Source organism: Rhynchophorus ferrugineus, unplaced genomic scaffold (assembly GCF_030347505.1).
Source record: "Rhynchophorus ferrugineus isolate W39M unplaced genomic scaffold, kcgeb_rfMv2 rfM1, whole genome shotgun sequence".
Taxonomy (NCBI): Eukaryota; Metazoa; Arthropoda; class Insecta; order Coleoptera; family Curculionidae; genus Rhynchophorus; species Rhynchophorus ferrugineus.
Genome location: NW_027472580.1, coordinates 41,406,759 through 41,427,768, shown reverse-complemented (window position 1 = coordinate 41,427,768; position 21,010 = coordinate 41,406,759). Strand labels below are relative to the sequence as shown.

General features: G+C 31.8%; 1 protein-coding gene across 1 annotated transcript in view; it reads left to right on the top strand.

Annotated features, from left to right (window-relative positions):
* LOC143197466 (acid sphingomyelinase-like phosphodiesterase 3b) overlaps nucleotides 1–21,010 on the top strand; it is a 449,763-nt gene that overhangs the window by 336,747 nt on the left and 92,006 nt on the right. The window contains exons 4-5 of the mRNA XM_076405998.1: nucleotides 296–504; nucleotides 16,997–17,151. Coding sequence (XP_076262113.1) covers nucleotides 296–504; nucleotides 16,997–17,151 — 364 coding nt within the window. The remainder of the gene's footprint in view (nucleotides 1–295; nucleotides 505–16,996; nucleotides 17,152–21,010) is intronic.

Below are 21,010 nucleotides of genomic sequence, written 5' to 3'. Positions count from 1 at the left end.
CTTGATAAAACATGCAGAATCAATAAAAAAGCTGTAATCTTTAAAAATATACGTAAACCTTAACGTACTTATAATTTCCCTCGGCAATATATCGAAAATATCTTCAGTTACCTAGTAGATATGTTTAAATTTCCTCACGTATTTCACCTTCAACCGCCACGAGAGAGGAGTGAAAGCGGGAGCGAGAGAGACGGACGAGAAAAAACGAACGATCTAATCGTCTCTTGAGCAAATTCCCTCCTCGAAATCAGACATTAAATCTCCTCAAATTTAGCCCCGATATCTCTCGTTTTAGCGACGTCTTATCCCACCACGCTACAAGACATCTGAAAGAAGATCGGCAATTGGAAATGGTGCAGAACGTGACAGATCTGCTTAGGAAAACGTTTTCGTCGCAGTTCGTTTTCCCGGCCCTCGGACACGACGATCCGGCCGCCCGCAAAGAATTGGGCCGAATGTGGAGCCAGTGGTTGCCCACCGATGCGATGAGGACATTCGAAATGGGTGAGTTAATGTTGTAGATAGTGTTTCGGCACCAGCGTCCGTCGCATTTTCTAACTTTATATCTTTCTTTATTTCTTTTACTGTGTTGATGTAGGGTATTATCCTTAATTCGCTATTTATTAACTTATTATTTTTTGATAAAACATCTTGATTTATAAATATTTTTACATTTCCCTATATATAAATCTAAAATTAGTTTTAAGCTTTTTTTTAGTTTGAAGCTTTCCTTCGACAAATAACAGGTAAATTGAAAAGTTTCCGGCCCGACACATAGATTGCGCTGCTAGAATTAAATCCATATGTTTTTTGGTTAGCCTTAATCCTCTAAAGAGGCGTGTATAAATTTGACAGCTGTCGGATCATTATTTTGTGAATTATAGCATTTTGAGTGAAGCAACTTTTGTTATTATGAAAAAAATGGATAAAAAGGAATTTCGGTTGTTGACAAAATATTGCTTTTTGAAGGGAAAAATACAGTTGAAGCAAAAACTTGGCTTGATGCCGAGTTTCCGGACATTGCCCCAGGAAAATCAACGATCAACGATTGGTATGTTAAGTTTAGATGTGGTGAAATGAGCGCCGAAGACGGTGAACGTAGTGGACGCCGTAAAGAGACTTTTACCGACGAAAACATTAAAAAAATCCACATAATGAGTTTGAATAACCGTAAACTGAAACTGAATAAAATATCAGACATTCTAAAGATATCAACTGAATGCGTTCATCATATGATTCACGAATATTTGGGTATGAGAAAGCTCTGTGCAAAGCGCAAACACAACGACGAGTTGATGATTCGAAGCAGTATTTGAAGATGATCAAGCGCAATAAACCCGAGTTTTTGCGTCGATATGTGACATTGGATGAAACATGGTTCCATCATTTCAATCCAATCCAATCCAAAAAGTCCAATCGATCCTCCAAATCGTGGGAAAAAAGCAACAGTCGGCTGGCAAGGTTATGGCGTCTGTATTTTGGATGGGCATGGAATAATTTTCGTTGACTACCTTAAAAAAGGAAGGACCATAACAGCGACTACTACATAGCGTTATTGGACTGTTTGGAGGACGAGATCGCCGAAAACGGTCGCATTTTAAGAAAAAGGAAGAGCGGCTTCACCAAGACAATGCACCGTGTTACAAGTCAGTGAAAACACATGGCAAAAATCCATAAATTGGGCCTCAAATTGCTTCCTCATCTACCGTATGCTCCAGATCTGGCCTCCAGCGTCTATTTCCTGTTCTCAGATCTCAAAAGTATTCTCATGTTGAATGCTCATGGATGCTCATTTTGAAACAAATGACAAATCATACTACAAAAATGGTGGCGAAAAGTTGGAGAGTCGCTATAATCAGTATCACCGTTAAAGGGAATTATTTTGAATAAAAAAAAACTAATTTTGCCAAAAAATTTGTTTTACTATGGTAGGACGCGGACTTTTCAATTGACCTATTATCTAATAACGCGAACTATAATTACTTATTTGTTTGATTTTAACTGTATATATTACATATACAATACACCGTGAAGTGTATCCTTCTATACAATTATTTATGTGGCGGAAACAGGAAGACAGCAAGACTGGCTCTGCCAGAGAGCATATGTGAATGGAAGCGATAATAACATTATGTGGTGATGTAATTCTTCCGACAGTGGTGAAACCTAATGGATAGGATCAACAAATAAACTACTTAACCTAGTTTTGCGAGTAGTTTTACTTTAAATATTTCGCCAACCAGGGAAAATGGAACAAGTGTGTTCGCGAAAGTGTTTTCGCATGTATTAATTAATTACTTATTCACTTCATAATGCTTGTAAAATGGGATCTTAGTAAGTTGCCTAATATTAATTTAAAGTCAATCTTAACTAAAAGATTTTTATATTTTATGTTCCGTTTAAGGAATAAAATCAATTTCATTCATACATTTTTAATTTTAAAATTTTAGTTGTAAAACAACTCTGTGTGAGAAGTCTCATTATGGTGATGAGAAAAACATGGGTTAATGACCCACACTTTAGGAGTTTTAAGAACTTTGATATAACATTTCCTGTTTATATTTAGTTTAGCCTGTCTACTATTATTGATCAGATTAGTTCTCTGACCTCTGTTAAGCCTACTTAAAATAATACAATTTTATACTTTATGATTAAATCACATGCACTCTATTTGGCATAGTTACTCGGCACAGAATTTTTAAAATCATAATAATTAGGAGTTTCCGTAATATTATTGAGAGTGTAACAAACATTCCTTAGCAGTTAGTGAGAAATTAAAACAATATTATTAACGAGATGCCTATAGAAGTATTTCGAAAATATAGTTTTAAAGATGTTAAAGTCACTTATTTTGGTACCAAAAATAATAATGATAATAAATTAAAACTGAAACACTTCTCATACGAATTCCAATTGACTTAAAAAATATTGTAGCTACAATCATTAGCATAATATAACTTGTAGGGATTTTGGATGTTTTTAATTAGTGGTAACTTCACACCAACACAAAGGAAGCATCTCTGAATACAGCCGCAAGTCAAGTGTATGCAACATAAAACTATTGATTGTGAATTTTCATACCACCTATAAGTTATTTCAGTGCTTTTTACCATTTGTTTGCGTTTGCAATCACAATAAACAAGTTTCGAGGACATACATTCGAGCAAGATGGAATTCTATTATAGCAGCCGCTGCAAGTAGTTCGATTATTCGGATGGTTAGAAATTTTATATATCTAAATAAAAAGGCCAAAAATTTTTATCAAATAATGAAAATTTACACAAAAAATTATCGTTTATGCAGCAGACATCGGAAGCAGACACAGGAGAGTTATAAAAAGCCTGAACCGAATTTCCTGTAGTTCATGTTATGAATTATATATAGCATTATAGTTAATAGCATGGCACCAATAAGGTTAAAAAATAAAGCTCACAAATAATTATATTACAAAATATATACAAATGAGATCAGTTAATTGTGTATTTTAACTGTTGAATTAAATATTTAAATTGACAGCTATTTCAGGCAATGAAAACTGCAAGAAACACAAACTACAGTGTCTAATCTAACACAAGCTTTCAATTAGCATATGAAATAATTATTATTATTTTAGAAACCTAACTTCTTTAACTATTATAAATATTAGTGATCCCGTAATGGTCGATATTCGTGACATTCATTAATAGTTAATCATATTTATCTCATCATCTCTCAGAATAAAAGTATAATTTAAAAAGTATATGTTACTAAAACTTGTTTTGACAAGATTTTCAATACAAGATCAGAAATGCATGACATATACTATTAATTAAAGTAATATCAGTTTGTATGTTAAAACATAATAGCACAATTAGCTGCCGATATACTAGATAAACAAAAACGTAAAATATAACTTTAAATGATCATATTATTCTTAATTGCTTTTTATCGTAACTTACCATAATTATTTAATAAGATCGATGTTCTTATTCACTACTAAATTGTATATTATGAAATACTCAGGCGAATAATTAAAGAAAAACTGTGTCGTTTTGTTACATTTATAGACATGATGACCGTAATAAAGAATCACCAAAATATTGATTTATAATAATAATGTATGACAGATATATTTTTAAAGAATGTTTTATTTTAAAATTGCATGTGTGATTACTAATATTTTAGTAAAATAAGCCATATTAAGTCAAACTCCAATCAAAAGCGCTACGAAACATTGACGTCACTTAACGTTTCCTAATTACATATCCACATTCCAACGTTCGAACATTTTAGCACGCTTCGATTTTATTTGGATTACTTATCTTATATCTCACAGTTAAAAAATTGGTTTTGTTCTACAAGAGGAAATAAATGATAAACGAAAAAATTTGTAACTGTAAGGTGACTGTGAAATGAAATAATAATTTTAAAAGCAATACTAATACTTTTATAATATTAAGTTGAGTGAGTATTCCAGGCCCACTAAGTATGAATTGTGATATAGTATTAAAAAATGTTAAGTAAAAATATTGTCAGTATGGCACTTTGAAGGGATTAATAAGTGTAGCTAATTACTCTAGAGAGCACCCAAAAACTGGACAATTGTCACTTAGGAACTGAAGCATTGAGACAGGAAAGTCATTAAAATCAAGTGTCCCACATCTGCTAAGACATATCAAAACTGTATTGATGACAAGCTCCGACTGCAACATTTTATGATAATAATGTCAAGATATAGATGCAAACGTAATATTTGCGTAAATAAATCGTCATTTTGAATTGATCAACGGCAAATGTGTTATACGCCATCACGACAATGTTAGACTAGACTTAAATTTAGAGAATTTGCAAAAATTGAGAGAGACTGGTCGGGAAATGTAGCAAAATTCATTATAAATCAGAAACCTTGTACCACCGGACTACCATTTCTTCCAGTCTTTCATAATTTTTCAGAGTGGCATAAGCTGGCTTCAAAGAATGCTTGTGAACATAATTTGACTCAATTGATTAAATGTGTATGAATACATTTTCTTAAAAAAACAACATTATATGTTATTTCCCAACGTATTACTGTAATTAAAATATTCCATATGAAAATTTAACTAAAGTTTACAATTAGAGCTTGTGGAATTCTCTTTTTATAGAAATTTTAAAACGTGATATATGTAATAGATTAATCAAATTATCTACTTTTATTTGTGCTGAGTAATACTACCTAAAGATTTGGTTTTGTTCATTTTATACTTTTTCAGGGACACCGATATTTTAGACTTTATATCGTTAGTTTTTTAGAGACTCCATTTCACGTACGATATGATAAATTTTAACAAATTCCATCCAAACTTTTCCCTTTAGCCGATAGTATGATCCAAAAAAATTTAACTTACTAATATCGTTCTTTTTTGTTATTTATTAGTTTTAGTTCTGCGTAAATAGTATATATAACTTTATTAAGATGTTGAATTTGTTAGACTTGTGAATTTTTTTGATGTTGGTATTAGAAAGTTATATTATTTAAAATATGATATGGGATGGGATGAAAACGTACTTTAGAAAAAATGGCTACTTCTTCGATCTGTTGTAGAACAAACCACACTGCTGATTCAACCGTGTTAAGATAAAATATTTTCATGTCCCCTTAAAAGCGAAATGTTTTGCGAAGTCAATTAAGGCATTATATGTAATTGTAGTACGGTCTGCTGGTAATCTTTGGTAATCTTCTGAACTGCGGTGTTTCTTATGGCATACGAAAAATGACTATGAAAACTTTATTATACTCAGTTGAGGCTTTGACTGCTGGCCATCTTTAACTCTGGTATGTCTAACAAATTCCAATCTCACATCTCAATAAATCTTCATAAATGGCCATGCATATTGAAGTATGATGCGTCTCCCAGACTTGCTTCAGATATGCTTTCATAGATATAGATATAGATTTTATAGCGTGGATTCTGTATCATAAACTTTGTGCATAACAAGATAATCATCCATAATGCATAGATAGGTTATCCAATAGTAACTTCTTTAATTACATAATTACTATTTAATTATAGTTTGACTTTTAATGAATACATTCTGATGAAAAAAGGAAATTTTAAAAGAAATATTTGATTAATATTATTTGATTTGCAATTGACGCGGTTGTATTATATTGCTACATGATAGACCACAATAAAAATTGATTAAAACAGCTTATCTTATTCATATTAAGCGTGTTATCGAGCAAGACAATTCTTTCCACTAACAGATTAAAGTAGAATTAGGTTCAAATTTAGACTACTGGTCAATCAATTATTAAAGTTAATTAGTAATATAATTAATTATATAACATCTATCAATGAATATTAATCAGCAGTTAGACATTTATCAAAGCAACGTTTGTTGATCTATAACTTATTATTTTCATTAATAGTAAAAAAAAATGATTAAAATAGTTATTGTTTTGAATAATTTTGTTGTCGTATGACAATAGAATTCAATTCTATACACCAACACAAATACAATTTTATACACTGATTCGGTTACATGTTCCAACTCACCAGGTAGCGTTCTGTTTGTTTTTAACAGGAGTAATGCTAAATAACAAATTAAGACGGAAAAATGCGGCCCGATTTTAAAACGAATTTTGCGTTTTTGCAAACTAAATTTGGCAGTAAATTCAACGTCACCCGTGATATACATTGGCTGATTTAGTGGCAGGACTACAGCTGCAATGATGGACTATGGTGAACGTAGGACTGGGTAAAAGGCAAAGATAAACACGTTAGGTACTCTGCCGACAAGAGCCGCCAGGAACCATTTTCGATGACGTATGCTTACCACTTACACTTAAACGACTTGACATCAGTTTCTGACTTATAAAATAGTTATAATTTATATTTTTACGTGAGAACATAAAACTCTATTATCTTTAAATTACAGTAATTTAAGAATTAATATATAAAATAGATAAAGAAAAGTTGATAACTAGATAAATAAATAAAGAAATGAATATAAAATAATAAATGGAATGGAATGAAATTAGAGAGAGAAAATACTCTATGAACAAACTCACCATTTGATGAAACTCAGGTTGGGTAGCATAAACTACAATAAAGAGAATAAAGAAATTTAATGGCTCTGAGCGTCCCGTCTTCACAACTTAACTCTTATGAAATTTTAATGTCATTATGTACGAGTACCAACAATGCTGCTATTCTTGGTATTATTTTCTGTTGCTGGTATCCGTAACGGCAACAAATCCTACAAATAAAAAGAAGCGGCAACACTGCCTACCTCATTACGCCTTATTGTACAAGCCTTTAACATCGTTCAACATCAAAAAAGGTCTAACTATCGAATTACCAGATGGAATTGTAAGTACCATAAATTTTTTATTATTATTTAATTAATATATTGTTAATAGTCGTTTCCGTGAAACCTACAATTTGTCTTTATGATAACTTAAATCTAGGTACATAACTAGGAGGACCCATCGACCCTATCTCAGTCTCTGGTGAAATAATGTTTATACATGTCACTGCTGAATTTTTTAATATATGCTCCCTCACTACACAACACTACACAAAATCAGATGGTTTGATTCTTTAGAGTCTGTGTCCTGTTCTGGTGGTACCCAATAGTTGTAATATTTCAATATATATGTGGGAATCGAGTCTTTCCTCATGCCCCCTTGCAATGCTCTTGATTTCTTGACTGACCCTGGGTATCTGAAGGTCTCGATGTAGGTAATCAGTCCTATAGTATTTCGGTGCACCCACAATACCTCTCAGGACTTTGTTCTGAAAAATTTGTATTTTATTTATGTTACTCTTTGCGGAACATCCCCATAATTGAACTCCGTATGTCCATACAGGTTTCAGTATTTGTTTATATAATAGCAATTTATTATGTACTGATAATTGTGATTTTCTTCCATTCAGCCAGTACATTTTCCTATATTTCAATTCCAGTTTTTTTTCAGCGAAGTTTTGCAACGAGATTCATTCCGAGATATTTAGCGTTGTTGCTATATTTTTTTTTATTGCTCTTGCAATTGCTAGGCATGAGTCCACAATCTGCCCTATTGGCAATAAGTATTTCTTCTGTTTATATTATATATACATGGCATGTAGAAAATCACTTCATTAAGCAATCTTCTGTATAAAATATTATCTTAATTAATTAGTCTTATTCTAATGCTTATTCTAAACTCTGCATATGTCCAGTAATCAGATCAGGTGGTGTTAAACGTTTTAGTCTACGCACTTCACTATCACGTCGCATATTTAGCTGATTAGCGAGTACATTGGGATGCACTGACACTCTTTCGAAGTACTTCACACAAACACGTTGGATTACACTCGTTATAGGTTCTAGAGGAATATCGCGTTGTATCACTTTATTTGAAATATAGTACGGAGCCTCAACAATGGCACGCAACACCTTATTTTGGAACCGTTGAATGATGGATATATTAGATTTGCTAGCGGTACCCCATAGTTGAATTCCATATGTCCAAATGGGCTTGAGTATAGACTCATACAGCAATACCTTGTTATCTAATGATAACTTGGATTTGCGCCCAATGAGCCAATCCATTTGATATAATTTTAGTCCCAGTTGTTTCCGTTTAGAGAGTATGTGCTTCTTCCAGGTTAGGCGTCGATCTAAATGCATACCAAGATATTTAACATGCTCTGCTTGGGGGAGTTGACGATGATTGATATTTACTGGCGGACATGTTCTTCTACGCAGGGTAAACGTTATATGCGTGGATTTTGATTCATTGGCTTTAATGCGCCATGTCTTCAACCATAATTGTATTTGCTCCAGGTGGGTCTATTGCTATATTTAATGATAGTATTATTTTATGTTATGGGTGTTTGTACGGTCTGTTTATAGGTGAAATATCTATTTTTTAATAATTTAAGCATTTAAGCCCATTTTGGTTTAGTTCTGCGATAATTTTTTCCCTTTTAGCTGTTGATGGAAGCCCTCTTGCCATAACTTTGATGTCTCTGGTTTGTTTGTCTTCATAAGAGTGCCATTGCAGTTTCAGCAACTCTAAATAATCTATTATTTTTGTGAATGCCGTTCGACATTCGGCGTTCAGTTTTATTTGTCCATTATTTAGTACCGTTGCTTTAAATACTATATAGTTGGACCTCAGTGTTTCGTAAAGCAAGTCAAAATCGGTAACATTACTTACGATAATTGGGTGCGGTTGATCATTTTAATTTCTTTATTTTGTTCATTATTTTGTTTTATTTTTATTTGCTGTGATGAAGATCCTGGGTTATTATTTGCTTTTTGTATTTAACCGTTATCCAGCCCACTTCTTTCTGCAATTCTTCTTCATCTGTTTCGTATGTCATAATTGGACTGCTTTGGTGTTGGCTTGGTGGTTTATCGTTGTTTTGCCCTTGCCCTCAGAGCTTTGTTTATTTAGTTGCAGCTGGATTGCATTTATTTGTTTTTGCTTATTGGTTAATGCAATTTCAAGACTCTCCCGCGCCGACTTTTCGTTCTTCCACGCATTGTAGAGTGCCTGTTTGTTCTGGGTTCTAGTTGTGTTCTCTACATTCAAAACTGCAATATGTGATACGCCTGATGTAGATATTTCCATTTTATCTGTTTTTGTGCAGTGTTCTTCTCCATATTTTTTTTATAATGCATTTTGCATTTATTTTCTACTGTACTGACCTTTTTTCTGATCGAACTTTCACTTTTTGACCAGTCTTTAAAATTTTATTGTAAAACTTTTTTTTAACGCCGCATTTGTGACACAGATATTGCACTTTTGTTTCCTTTCACCGGCCGTCTCTCCGAACACGTCTTTACTCTGTGAAAGTCAAACGTCGACACAGTACCATAAATGTTCGAAAAATGTATTGGGGTTTGTTTTAAACTATACTTGTTTCATAAATTAAATAGCTTTGAAGACTGGATAAATGGAAGGAACTATCACAGTTTTTTCCGTTGAATAATCAATAGATATGCAAACTAATATCGCCGAAAGACTTGAATTTAATCGCATGGGAAAGATAAAGTCAATTTTATTGGCAATGAAAGCCACCGCTTTTAAATTTTGACCAATTCCTATGATACGCGGGCGGCCCCAGTTGCAAAACTCTATCGGCAAACATCATAAATTTCGATTTTTAATTCGGATATGGCCGTCGAGCGGGAATCTTGCATCGCGGCCGAAATTTATCACTGGAACGGACGATGATTAATTCGAATTCGGTCGCAGGGCATCGGCAGCTGGTTAAATAAATTCGAAGCCGCTGAAGGCTTGCCACCGATAATACCACCCGCGGTCAATTTAACCGGAAGATAAACGGAACCGCTAATTAAAGGTTACTTTAGTTCGGCGCCGAACTTATTGATTAATTCCTTTCTGTGCGCTGCGTATTGGTGAACGCGGGCCAAATTCTCCCCAGTAATTTCCTTATCGTGTTACATGCTGTATGAAGATTTAGTAATGGTGCAATTGCATGCTGTGTAAAACATCGAAAAGAAGAGATATCAGCTCGGATACATCGGTGGATTATTTATTACATATATCGTTAGTTGCAAAAGAAATAGCTCTAAGTAATTGAACGGACATTCTCTAAATTATATATTTTTTTTGAATTTGAATCGATCGAGGTTTGAAGCCTAAGAGGCCCTCTGTTTTGTAGCAAACAGTAACGAGAAGGTAATTTTCGAATTAGCGCATGTGCATTTTCATTTATTTGAACTAATAAATTCGGCGGGAACAAGCGCTATTGTGTCAAACTCTGCGCAAGCACACATACTTTGTTTTGTAACTAGTGTTGAAAATTTTAGTCTATTTTTCTTTCTATATATCTCCGCCGTGAAGAAATATAGCCTCATGGAAATACAAAACTATAATCTAACTCAGATTGCGATAATAAAGCATGTAGTAATACTTTCTTAAGAGGTGGGAACTTGTTTCAAGACTAGCAAATATACTAATATGATACTTATTATTAATTTTTAAGGAATATTTTAAATTAAATACTACTGCTCAACAGACAAATTTTACTGATTAATTCCTTTCTGTGCGCTGCGTATTGGTGAACGCGGGCCAAATTCTCCCCAGTAATTTCCTTATCGTGTTACATGCTGTATGAAGATTTAGTAATGGTGTAATTGCATGCTGTGTAAAACGTCGAAAGAAAAGATATCAACTCGGATACATCGGTGGATTATTTATTACATATATCATTATTTGGAAAAGAAATAGCTCTAAATAATTGAATGGAGATTCTCTAAGTTGTATATTTTTTTTGAATTTGAATCGATCGAGGTTTGTAGCCTAAGAGGCCCTGTGTTTTGTAGCAAACAGTAACGAGAAGGTAATTTTCGAATTAGCGCGTGTGCATTTTTATTTATTTGAACTAATAAATTTGACGGGAACAACCGCTTTTGTGGGAAACTCTGCGCGACTGCATATACTTTGTTTTACAACTGCTGTTGAAAATTTCAGTCTATTTTTTTCTATATATCTCCGCCGTGAAGAAATATAGCCCCATGGAAATAAATCAAACACAGATTAGGATAATAAAGGAAGGGCTAATATTCATTAAGATGTGGGAACTTGTTTGATGACTAGCAAATATAGTAATAAAAAAGAAAGATATCATTCATTTTTTACGAAATATTTGAAAATAAATACCACTGTTCAACAGTCAAATATATTATACAACATTAATTACAAAAAGTCCAGAAACCATATTTCATATGTCATTCATCTATGTCAAAGAAAAAACTTCAACTTGCAGACTATCGCACTATTCACCTAAGAAATCTCCAGTCAATACATCATTGTGTTACAAAACACTAATTTATTTACCTATGCTATTTTTTCTGTTTTACTCCCCCACCTTCTGTGTAGTAGTTAGTAGCTCTAATTCTAATTTTATTTTCTCAAATTTTCGCTGAGAAAATTCTAGCAACACTTCACCTATAAAATAAATATTAAATAGTTTCTAAAATATATAATGATTAAAATAAATGTCTAATTTTTATCAATTTTCAATTTCAACTGCAATTTTTAATGGACAAACACCATTTATGAATTGACTACTGACTAATTATCCAGCTTCTGGTTGTAATATTGTACATTTACAACACTAAAATGAATGGATGATTAATTGCAACAAAATGTGTATAAAAGTTATAATTAGCTTTAGTATTACTTCCGGTATAATTGTATATGGTTTCTCTTATACCCTTTGCAATGTGTTTATTTAACCAACAAAAATAATATCCTTCTTTGATTCTTGTTATAGTTTTGAAATTTGCAGCTATTTCGGGGTGAAGTTTTGGCATTTAACTCCCTTTGAAATTACACAATTGCGCATGAAAGCACGACCAAATGATAAAACTTCAATACCAATATGCTATTAACAAGCATAATTGCCTTATAGGGAACAGCAACCCACACGAGTTTCACTACGTGACAATGTATCAATAAAGTTACTGTTTATTGTTTGGCGCTAGAAGAGCGGACTTACATTAAAATCAACATAATCTAGACTATTGTTCCAAGACAAGTGAACGATATTATATTCCATACATAATAGCATACACGGTACTCCCTATAAAAAAAATATTAGTTCAATATCTACCCACCCAATAGCGAAACTTTACTAGAACTAGAAACATAAGTAGGAACAAATCCTAAACAAATATAATAAAGGAATTTATTATTGTTAATTGAGAAATCGCAAATGTCCACGAAACTCTACCGACTGCGTAAGTTATAAATTGTAATAGGATTTTAAGACTTAAAAACTATAATTTTACTTAAAATTCAATACTATTTTAGAGTAAATGATGTGGCTCGGTGAATGGAGGTAAAACGAAATGAAACAGTGGTGTTTACATTATGTGACCGTTATTTATTGGCTATATAAAAAACAGTGAAAAATAAAATTAGATAAAACGGATGGCAGCGGTGTTACCTGGAGACGAGGCTTGGGCAGTCGATGGTGGCACGTCTAAACCAAACGATAGTCGAGTACTGAATGAATTGAAATACCCTTCAATAACATGCCAGATAAACGTCTCGGGGTTGCCGCCAGCTGTTCGTTATCGGGTTCTAGTTGGCGCTGCTGTAACCCCGCCCGTGTTCAACATCTGGGATTAGATTTCTGGGTATTTTGTAGACCGTTATTCCATGATGTAAAATTCGACATGCCTCAAGGTCGCCACAATACTCCACTGTCAGAATTTTACATACAATTACTCCAAGCAACAAAAATACAAAAATATATGAAAAAAATATCAAATACAAAAAAAATTATATACCAAACAAAATGTGCTGCATGAAAAGGGCTTTGAAAAAGATGATAAATCGAAACGGTTGTGGTTGGTATGGTTGCGATCTGGTACGGCTGTTGATATCTTCCGGTCCTACAGATACCGTTGCTTCATCGTCGCTTTGGTACTTGAGTGTGGTCCATCGATGACGTTGAGAATAAGCTATTTTTCGGACAGGGCTCCCGTAATCGACGCTGTGGGAGGATCGATTATTCGACGACGTGGTAGCATATTTTCTTCGACGACGAAACGTTGGCAATTCTGGTACCTCGGCGAAGACATGACGAGTCTACGGTGGCTGCAATCGGTACCTAGCTTCTGGAGCTGCTCTGTGACTAATCCATAGTCACATACGTTACGGTAATTCAGGAAAAACAAATAACGGCGGTATCCGACCGAAGCTGCCCAAAGCCTTTCAAATCAAATTGTCTGTCATTATTATAGAGACGGCGAGTGAAGGAAGACATTATGATTTAAACATAGCGCCGAAAGAAATGTTTAGCCGAGACGCTGATGATTAAGCAGTGATGTAAAAATATCTATGAGTTCAAAAGATTGTGAAAGAAAATTTTGACAAAAAATATAAAAAAAATTAATTGGAAATAATGAAATGAAATTTAAGTTTCATTGTTCCAGCACTAAAATAAAATTTAAGGGGTAACAAATGTTTGAATGAATGTAATATAGAAAGAATTTGAAAAGGAATAGAAATAAAATGAAAAGAAATATTGAAGATAAAATCGAAAACCAATCGAATTCAAAATATTGAAACAAAAAATATAACGGCCACGTAAAATACACCATGTTGCAAGTACCCTCCATTCACGAGTCCAAACCCAATTTTGCGAAAGATCACGTCGGGGTCACCACTTTAGAGTAAATGATGTGGCTCGGTGAATGGAGGTAAAATGAAATGAAACAGTGGTGTTTACGTTATGTGACCGTTATTTATTTTCTATATAAAAAAATGTGAAAAATACAATTAGATAAAACGGATGGCAGCGGTGTTACCTGGAGACAAAGCTTGGGCAGTCGATGGTGGCACGTCTAAACCAAACGATAGTCGAGTACTGAATGAATTGAAATACACATCAATAACATCCCAGATAAACGTCTCGAGGTTGCCGCCAACTGTTTGTTATCGGGTTTTACTAGGCGCTGCTGGCACCCCGCCCGTGTTCAACATCTGGGATTAGATTTCTGGGTATTTTGTAGACCGTTATTCCATGATGTAAAATTCGACATGCCTCAAGGTCGCCACACTATTTTAAAGAAAGTGGAGGTGATTTGTTGAAAGGTAATACAAAACGACATTGACGAATTAAATCTATTCGAACATAAACAGAAAAGCAAGAACATAAACAGCATAATTCCAGGCGTCTCACCACGATTTAGTAATATATGTTGAGCACACCACCTCATTTTCGAATATACGATTCTCGTAGTCAGGCCTCATAAAAGTGATACGATGTAACACTTCCCTCCCAAAGAAGCGACCTCAGGGATGGACGTGGCTACAGATAGCTTATAGTTGTAAAATTATTTTTGAGTGTCAACTGTATTTTCGTCCGCCAGTTTGTCTTTGTTGATCTTTTAGATCACGCTGTTTCTAACCAAATTTCGATGATATCTCTATATGGGATGATTTAACTAATTTTGGTGACTCCAGATTCAAATAGTCTATAGCTGCTAACATCAGCTATTACAATCCGTCTTAGATACAATCCGTCTAGTATCTGCAGTCCGCTTTAAGTGGCCTTACACCTTGAACTGTGATTTTTGTTCCGGGAATCCACTAACTATAAACACCTTCGATTTATCAACCAAGGCAAATTTTATTTATCTGGAATATAAAAGAAAAAACTCATATTTGTCGTTCTCATTATTGTTGCCAATTTATAACTTTTATACGTGTACCTTCATGTTCATATATATTCAGTATCTAGTAAAATAACTAATAATTTTAACTAAACATACTTAATTAATATTAATAGACATATTATAATATCCAAGGCTTTAACAGTGCTCGCTCAAATTTAACAAATGTAGCTTCTTCAAGATTATAGTTCAAAGTACGTTTTGTTTTCATGGCTAATAATCAGTTTCCTCATTGTTGATCTTATGCATACGATCAGTTCTTCTAAAATTAATTTCTAACGTAATGTTAAGCTAACCGTTTATAATGTAACGCTATATCGTTAAAAAGCATTCAAGGAAGACTGCAAAATAAGATAATATATACAGAACGACCTAAAAGCTAAAAGGATAACAGTTAAACACTACTTATATTGAAGGTTCTTAAAATACAAATCAACCCACTTTTTCAATCATTACTACAAAAATATATTAAGACAGCTAATTGGAAACTCTGATCTCTAAAATTATGAAATATTTTACGAAGAAATTCCTATAATACTCTAATATTATTCGCAAATAATTATTTACGTAGCACAAAAAGTTATTTAAGTTTAGTTATATATCAGTAGAATGGTACCATTGTCGTAGTCAGTCCTGTTAAAATTCATACGATGTAACATCTCTCTCCTAAAGAAATGACCACAGGGATGGACGTGCCTAAATACGAAAACCTAAAGGAAATAATTAATAATTAAAATTTTTAACTATAGCCTGTATCTTCCACTTATATCTGTCGTTGTTATTGTTGTTGTCCATTTATAACTTCAACAGTCCATTAAACTTCCATACGTGTACATTTATGTTCCTATATATTCAGTAGCTAGTAAAATAATAACCAATTTTTTTTAACTAGTCATACATATTTCTAACATCCATAGGTTTAACATTGATCTCTTAAGTTTAACAAACTTTCATTCATCAGGATTACAGCTCTTAATACTTTTTCTGTTTTCATGGCTAATAATTAGTTTGCTCATTGTTGATCTTACGAATGCGAACAGTTCTTCGAAAATTAATTTCTAACGCAATGTTTATGTAACCGTTTGTAATGTAAGGCTACATCGTTTAAAAACCTTCAAGAAAGACTTTAAAAAGCATAGATCAGTCCGAAAAATATACGGATTAAAGCCATACACAACGCCATAAAAGAATAATGGTTCAACACTAATTATAATAAAGTTTCTTAAAATACACGTCACACCACTTGTCCAATCATTACTTCAAAAATGTATTAAGACAGAAAACTATCTCTAAAATTATGATATTTCTTATGAAGAAATTCTTATATTACTGTAAAATTATTCTCAAATGATTCGAAGTAGCATAAAGAGTTATTTAAGTTTAGTTATATTTCAGTAAAATTTACATTTCCTAGTTAAAATGCGATATTTTATTGAAAAAGGAAAATGCCACCGAACATCTTGGTTTAAAATCAATCCATACGGATCGGAAAAAGTTCCAGGTAAGGTTGTATTATTTATTTTATTCGGTGATTTAATCCATTAGCGATCGCCATCGGAAGAGTTACTAAACTACTAAATGAAATTACCGTATTTTATTCACATGGCCTCGATGGCGACTAACAACTTTCTTAACTTAGTGAATTTTGTTCGGAAACTATTTTTAGAAAACGTACTTTCCGCTTTAGTGGAATTGCTCCGGCATCGTTAATATAATATCAGGTTCTCTCGAAGCTTAATTAAATTTAATAAAGTATACTACTTGATTTATTTATATTGTTCAATTATTAGCTATATATTGTTAGAATCATATGTTTTTTTTTCAGGTGGTTATTACATCATAGAAAGAAAAACATTGAAACTACAAATAGTTGTGTTAAACACAAACTTGATGAAGAAACAGGATGAGGACGAGGATGCCCGAAAGCAGTGGGAATGGTTAGATAAAGTTCTTGAGAAGTTCAAGAAGAATGGTGAAACGGTAAGTATTTATTATGTAAGATATATTTCATTATGTTATCACCATAATAATATTTATTAACTGAAATATAAATATCAATACAGGATATATATTACCACTATCTAAATCATAGCTAGCCTTTAATCTCGATCCGTATTGACAAGTCTCTAGCTCAACTCTACGTTGGGTAGAACATATTTTAAAACAATATTTATTTGAAGCTTGAGATCCTTTCTACAGATAACCACGTATTATTCCCTTTAGTACTTTACTTGCAACTATCAGGTTACGTTCAACGTTGAAAATATTTCTAAATTCTCAATTTGGTTTGTTTAGTTTCACTGTCCTAATTCAATAAATACCAATACTTATACCAATTTTTGCTCTGATTGAAATGTGATGCTTTAATTTTTTTTTTGTAAATTCATTGTTTCATTGTGTATTCAAGTTTGATGAATGTTCCTCCGCTGGATACAATTTCACCATATTTTTCATAAAATTAAGATTTCTAAGGTAATATTAAAGTTCCAAATATGTATAAAAAACAATACTTATTTATAGAATATTCAAGAGTTGATTTCTTTTCTTTGAGTTACTCTCATATGGTATAGAAATAGATTTGAAGAGGTTTTTGTAAAAGAGACAAAAACAGAGAGGAAATCAAGTTATATAAACATTTGTGTAAGTCGTTGCCATAATATGGAATTATTAACTGATAAGAAAAACTAAATTATTATTGGATATTTAAAATAATATTAATATATTTTGTGCAAATATGCTAGTTTAAAATGATATTGTCAAGCTGGTTAAGAATTAATATAATCATTAAAATAAAATAATTATTAAAACTTTTTGAGAGTAAAGTGTTGATAATGAGTTAATTTAAGAATGTTAATTATGCGTCTTAAAAAACGACAGCTGCTAATACTTTAGTACGATGCCTAGATGATAACCACCTTGACATATCTACAAGATTTCTAAATAGATATGTAAATATGTTGCATTGTTCGAATAATTAGTTTAAAATTTATAGCTGCAGTTGGCTTTAGAATTAAAATTCCTGAGATTGTCTTAAAATTCGGATGGAGTTAAAGGATTGTACTAATATAGGTATTGATTGATCACATCACACATTGGTGTTCTGATAAAGCATTGTCAACTTTTAGTTATGGGTTTGTACTACTGTTGGGAGCTATGGACTGAAAACGATTATCGATTGTTTAGTAATTGACTACTTTTTACTATAGCCTATTTCAATCATAAATTTCGGTCCGATTGGTTCTACTACTTTTTATTATCGACTGTTTCAGTCGCTATTTTCGGTTCGACTGATTTGACTACTCCTTACTATCGACTGTTTCATTCGTGTACTTTCAATTTTTAGCGTTGTGAATTTGCCGTCCTAGCCGCGACCTTGAAAATAATTTACCGAATTTATACTTACATATATTATATATGATTTGTTTGTAGTACGATTATAAATAATAATATATTGTTCATTAATATGGCAACATTTTGATTGATAAATAGTAAAATATTTTGATGAATTTATGTTTTCTTGGCAACTATTGGCCTCTCGATGTTGTTTCAAGCCTTTTGAGTGTTAAAACTTCCTTTATTCAAGTTTCAACGAATAATAATAGTTCTAATAATAAAATATTTCCTAGTAGCGATAAATATAAATATAATTATATTAAAAAAAAATTAATAGTTGATAACGATTGATTGATAAAACACGATATAAATATTTAGTGGTCATTACTCCATTCCTCTTTACATTCAAGTTAAGTATATAAAATGAAAACATAATTTTACATCGTTCAAAATGAAACTGTTATTTTGAAGGTAATAAATTACAGCAGTTATCTTTTTCCGTTTCTTTCCTAAAGAAAGTTCGAAAACAAATAAGTACATCTCAGTCGCAATTATGTCACGGTTGAAAAAAATTTGCAAGCACATGTTGGAAAGAAATATAAATACACCATTTTTATGATTATATTATATCATCGAAATACCTTATTACTGTATATAAAATATCTTTATGATCATGATTCTATTCCTTTTGTCGCACTGTAATTTTACATTAGCCTCTTCAGATATTCGAAAACTATGCATCATTAATACCATACAAAGTATAATTCATGCATAACTAATCAGTATACATAATATCAGGATAATTCCTATATCATTAACCGATGACATAAAAAGATACCACTAACCCTTCGATATGCATCTAGACATATCATATTGGGTTCAATAATGTAGTAAACTTCTATATAGTAATATTTTAATTTCATTCATTTCCGGAGATCTTCGAGAAATCCGGTGTTTAGATAGTCCTTTGAGATATTTTTTGTGGTGATGAATTCAATATTATGAGGTATATTCACCAAAGGAATGCACGATCATATTTATACTAGTTTATTAAACACTTTCTATTTGATACGTAGTGTTTTTGAAGAAGCTGAAAAAGATTCGTGTGCAACACATCTGCAATCTATCTAGGGACAATAGCTTATCTGAAATTATCTTTCATTCATCAATATAATTTCTTCCAAGAACGATGTTTGTTCACAAATTTGATCTTTTGAAACTCTTCAATCGCACCATTTGGATTCAAGTGTGATCCGCTATCTATGTTTAATGCATTTTTACATACCGGCGAAATAAATAATTTTTATTTCTCTTGAACAGTTCCAAACAATGCGTTTCTATTGATTATTTCGGTACCAAAACATCGGAGTTTATATGACATTCCATTATGGTAGATGACATAACATTGTTTAACAAGGATTTTTACTAAAGCCATTGTAACTTTTAAACTAAGCATTCAAGCAACACGACATTTTCTACTGGTAGCCTCTAGTGTATGTTTTTACAATACGTACTTAACATTCTTAAATTAAATTAATATTACATTTTATTGTTACAAAAAAAATAGTTACTTTATTTTAAAGATTAATATTAATACATAAAATTACCCTATGATTTATCAGTTTAACAATATTGTTTGGTTTGGTTCTCAAATAATTCATTAATATTATATTACATATTCAATACTTATTCAGCTCACTTGTAAATTAATAATATCAAATTATTGTAGGGACCTACTCAAATATGTATATAACTTAATTTTCTCTTTGTCTTTATATCCTAAAAATAATGTATAGCATAGCCAAAATGCTGGTGCAATATTGTAAAATATTCATAACTTTTTTACATAGTTGGACAATTATAAATGAGGCTCATGATCATGGTTATAATCTTAAATCAAGAAAACAAACTAAAGGGTTATGCAAATATGGTATTAGGCATCTGTCAAGATAGTCATAGTGTTGGTGTATGGAATGCGAAAAAAATCGGCTCTTGGCTTATCTTCAAATTGCTGAGATTAATTAACGAATTATTTCAACAGCCAGATTATTTGCCAGATTTAGCATTCACATTCCTCAAAAAATTATTTACTAAAAACTATTCTCATCAAATAAAGCACCAATAGTACAGTTCTCGAAATATCAATACAATGACAAAGTTCACTTGTTCTACATAATTCTTATAGAGCTCATAAGATATGTGCTAACTAAAAGATTGGAAAACTAGAAACCAACCAAACATTATTTTAAATAGTAAATAACATTAATAATTAATTATGTTTATAATATTAAAGAGGAAAGGAAACAATTTAAAAATTATATGTTATACTATTAAAACTTATTTTGACAATATATTCAACATAATCTGTTTAACTAATTTAATACGCATTATTTATATTAAGATAATATATATATATATATATATATATATATATATATATATATATATATATATATATATATATATATATATATATATATATATATATATATATATTTTTTATATA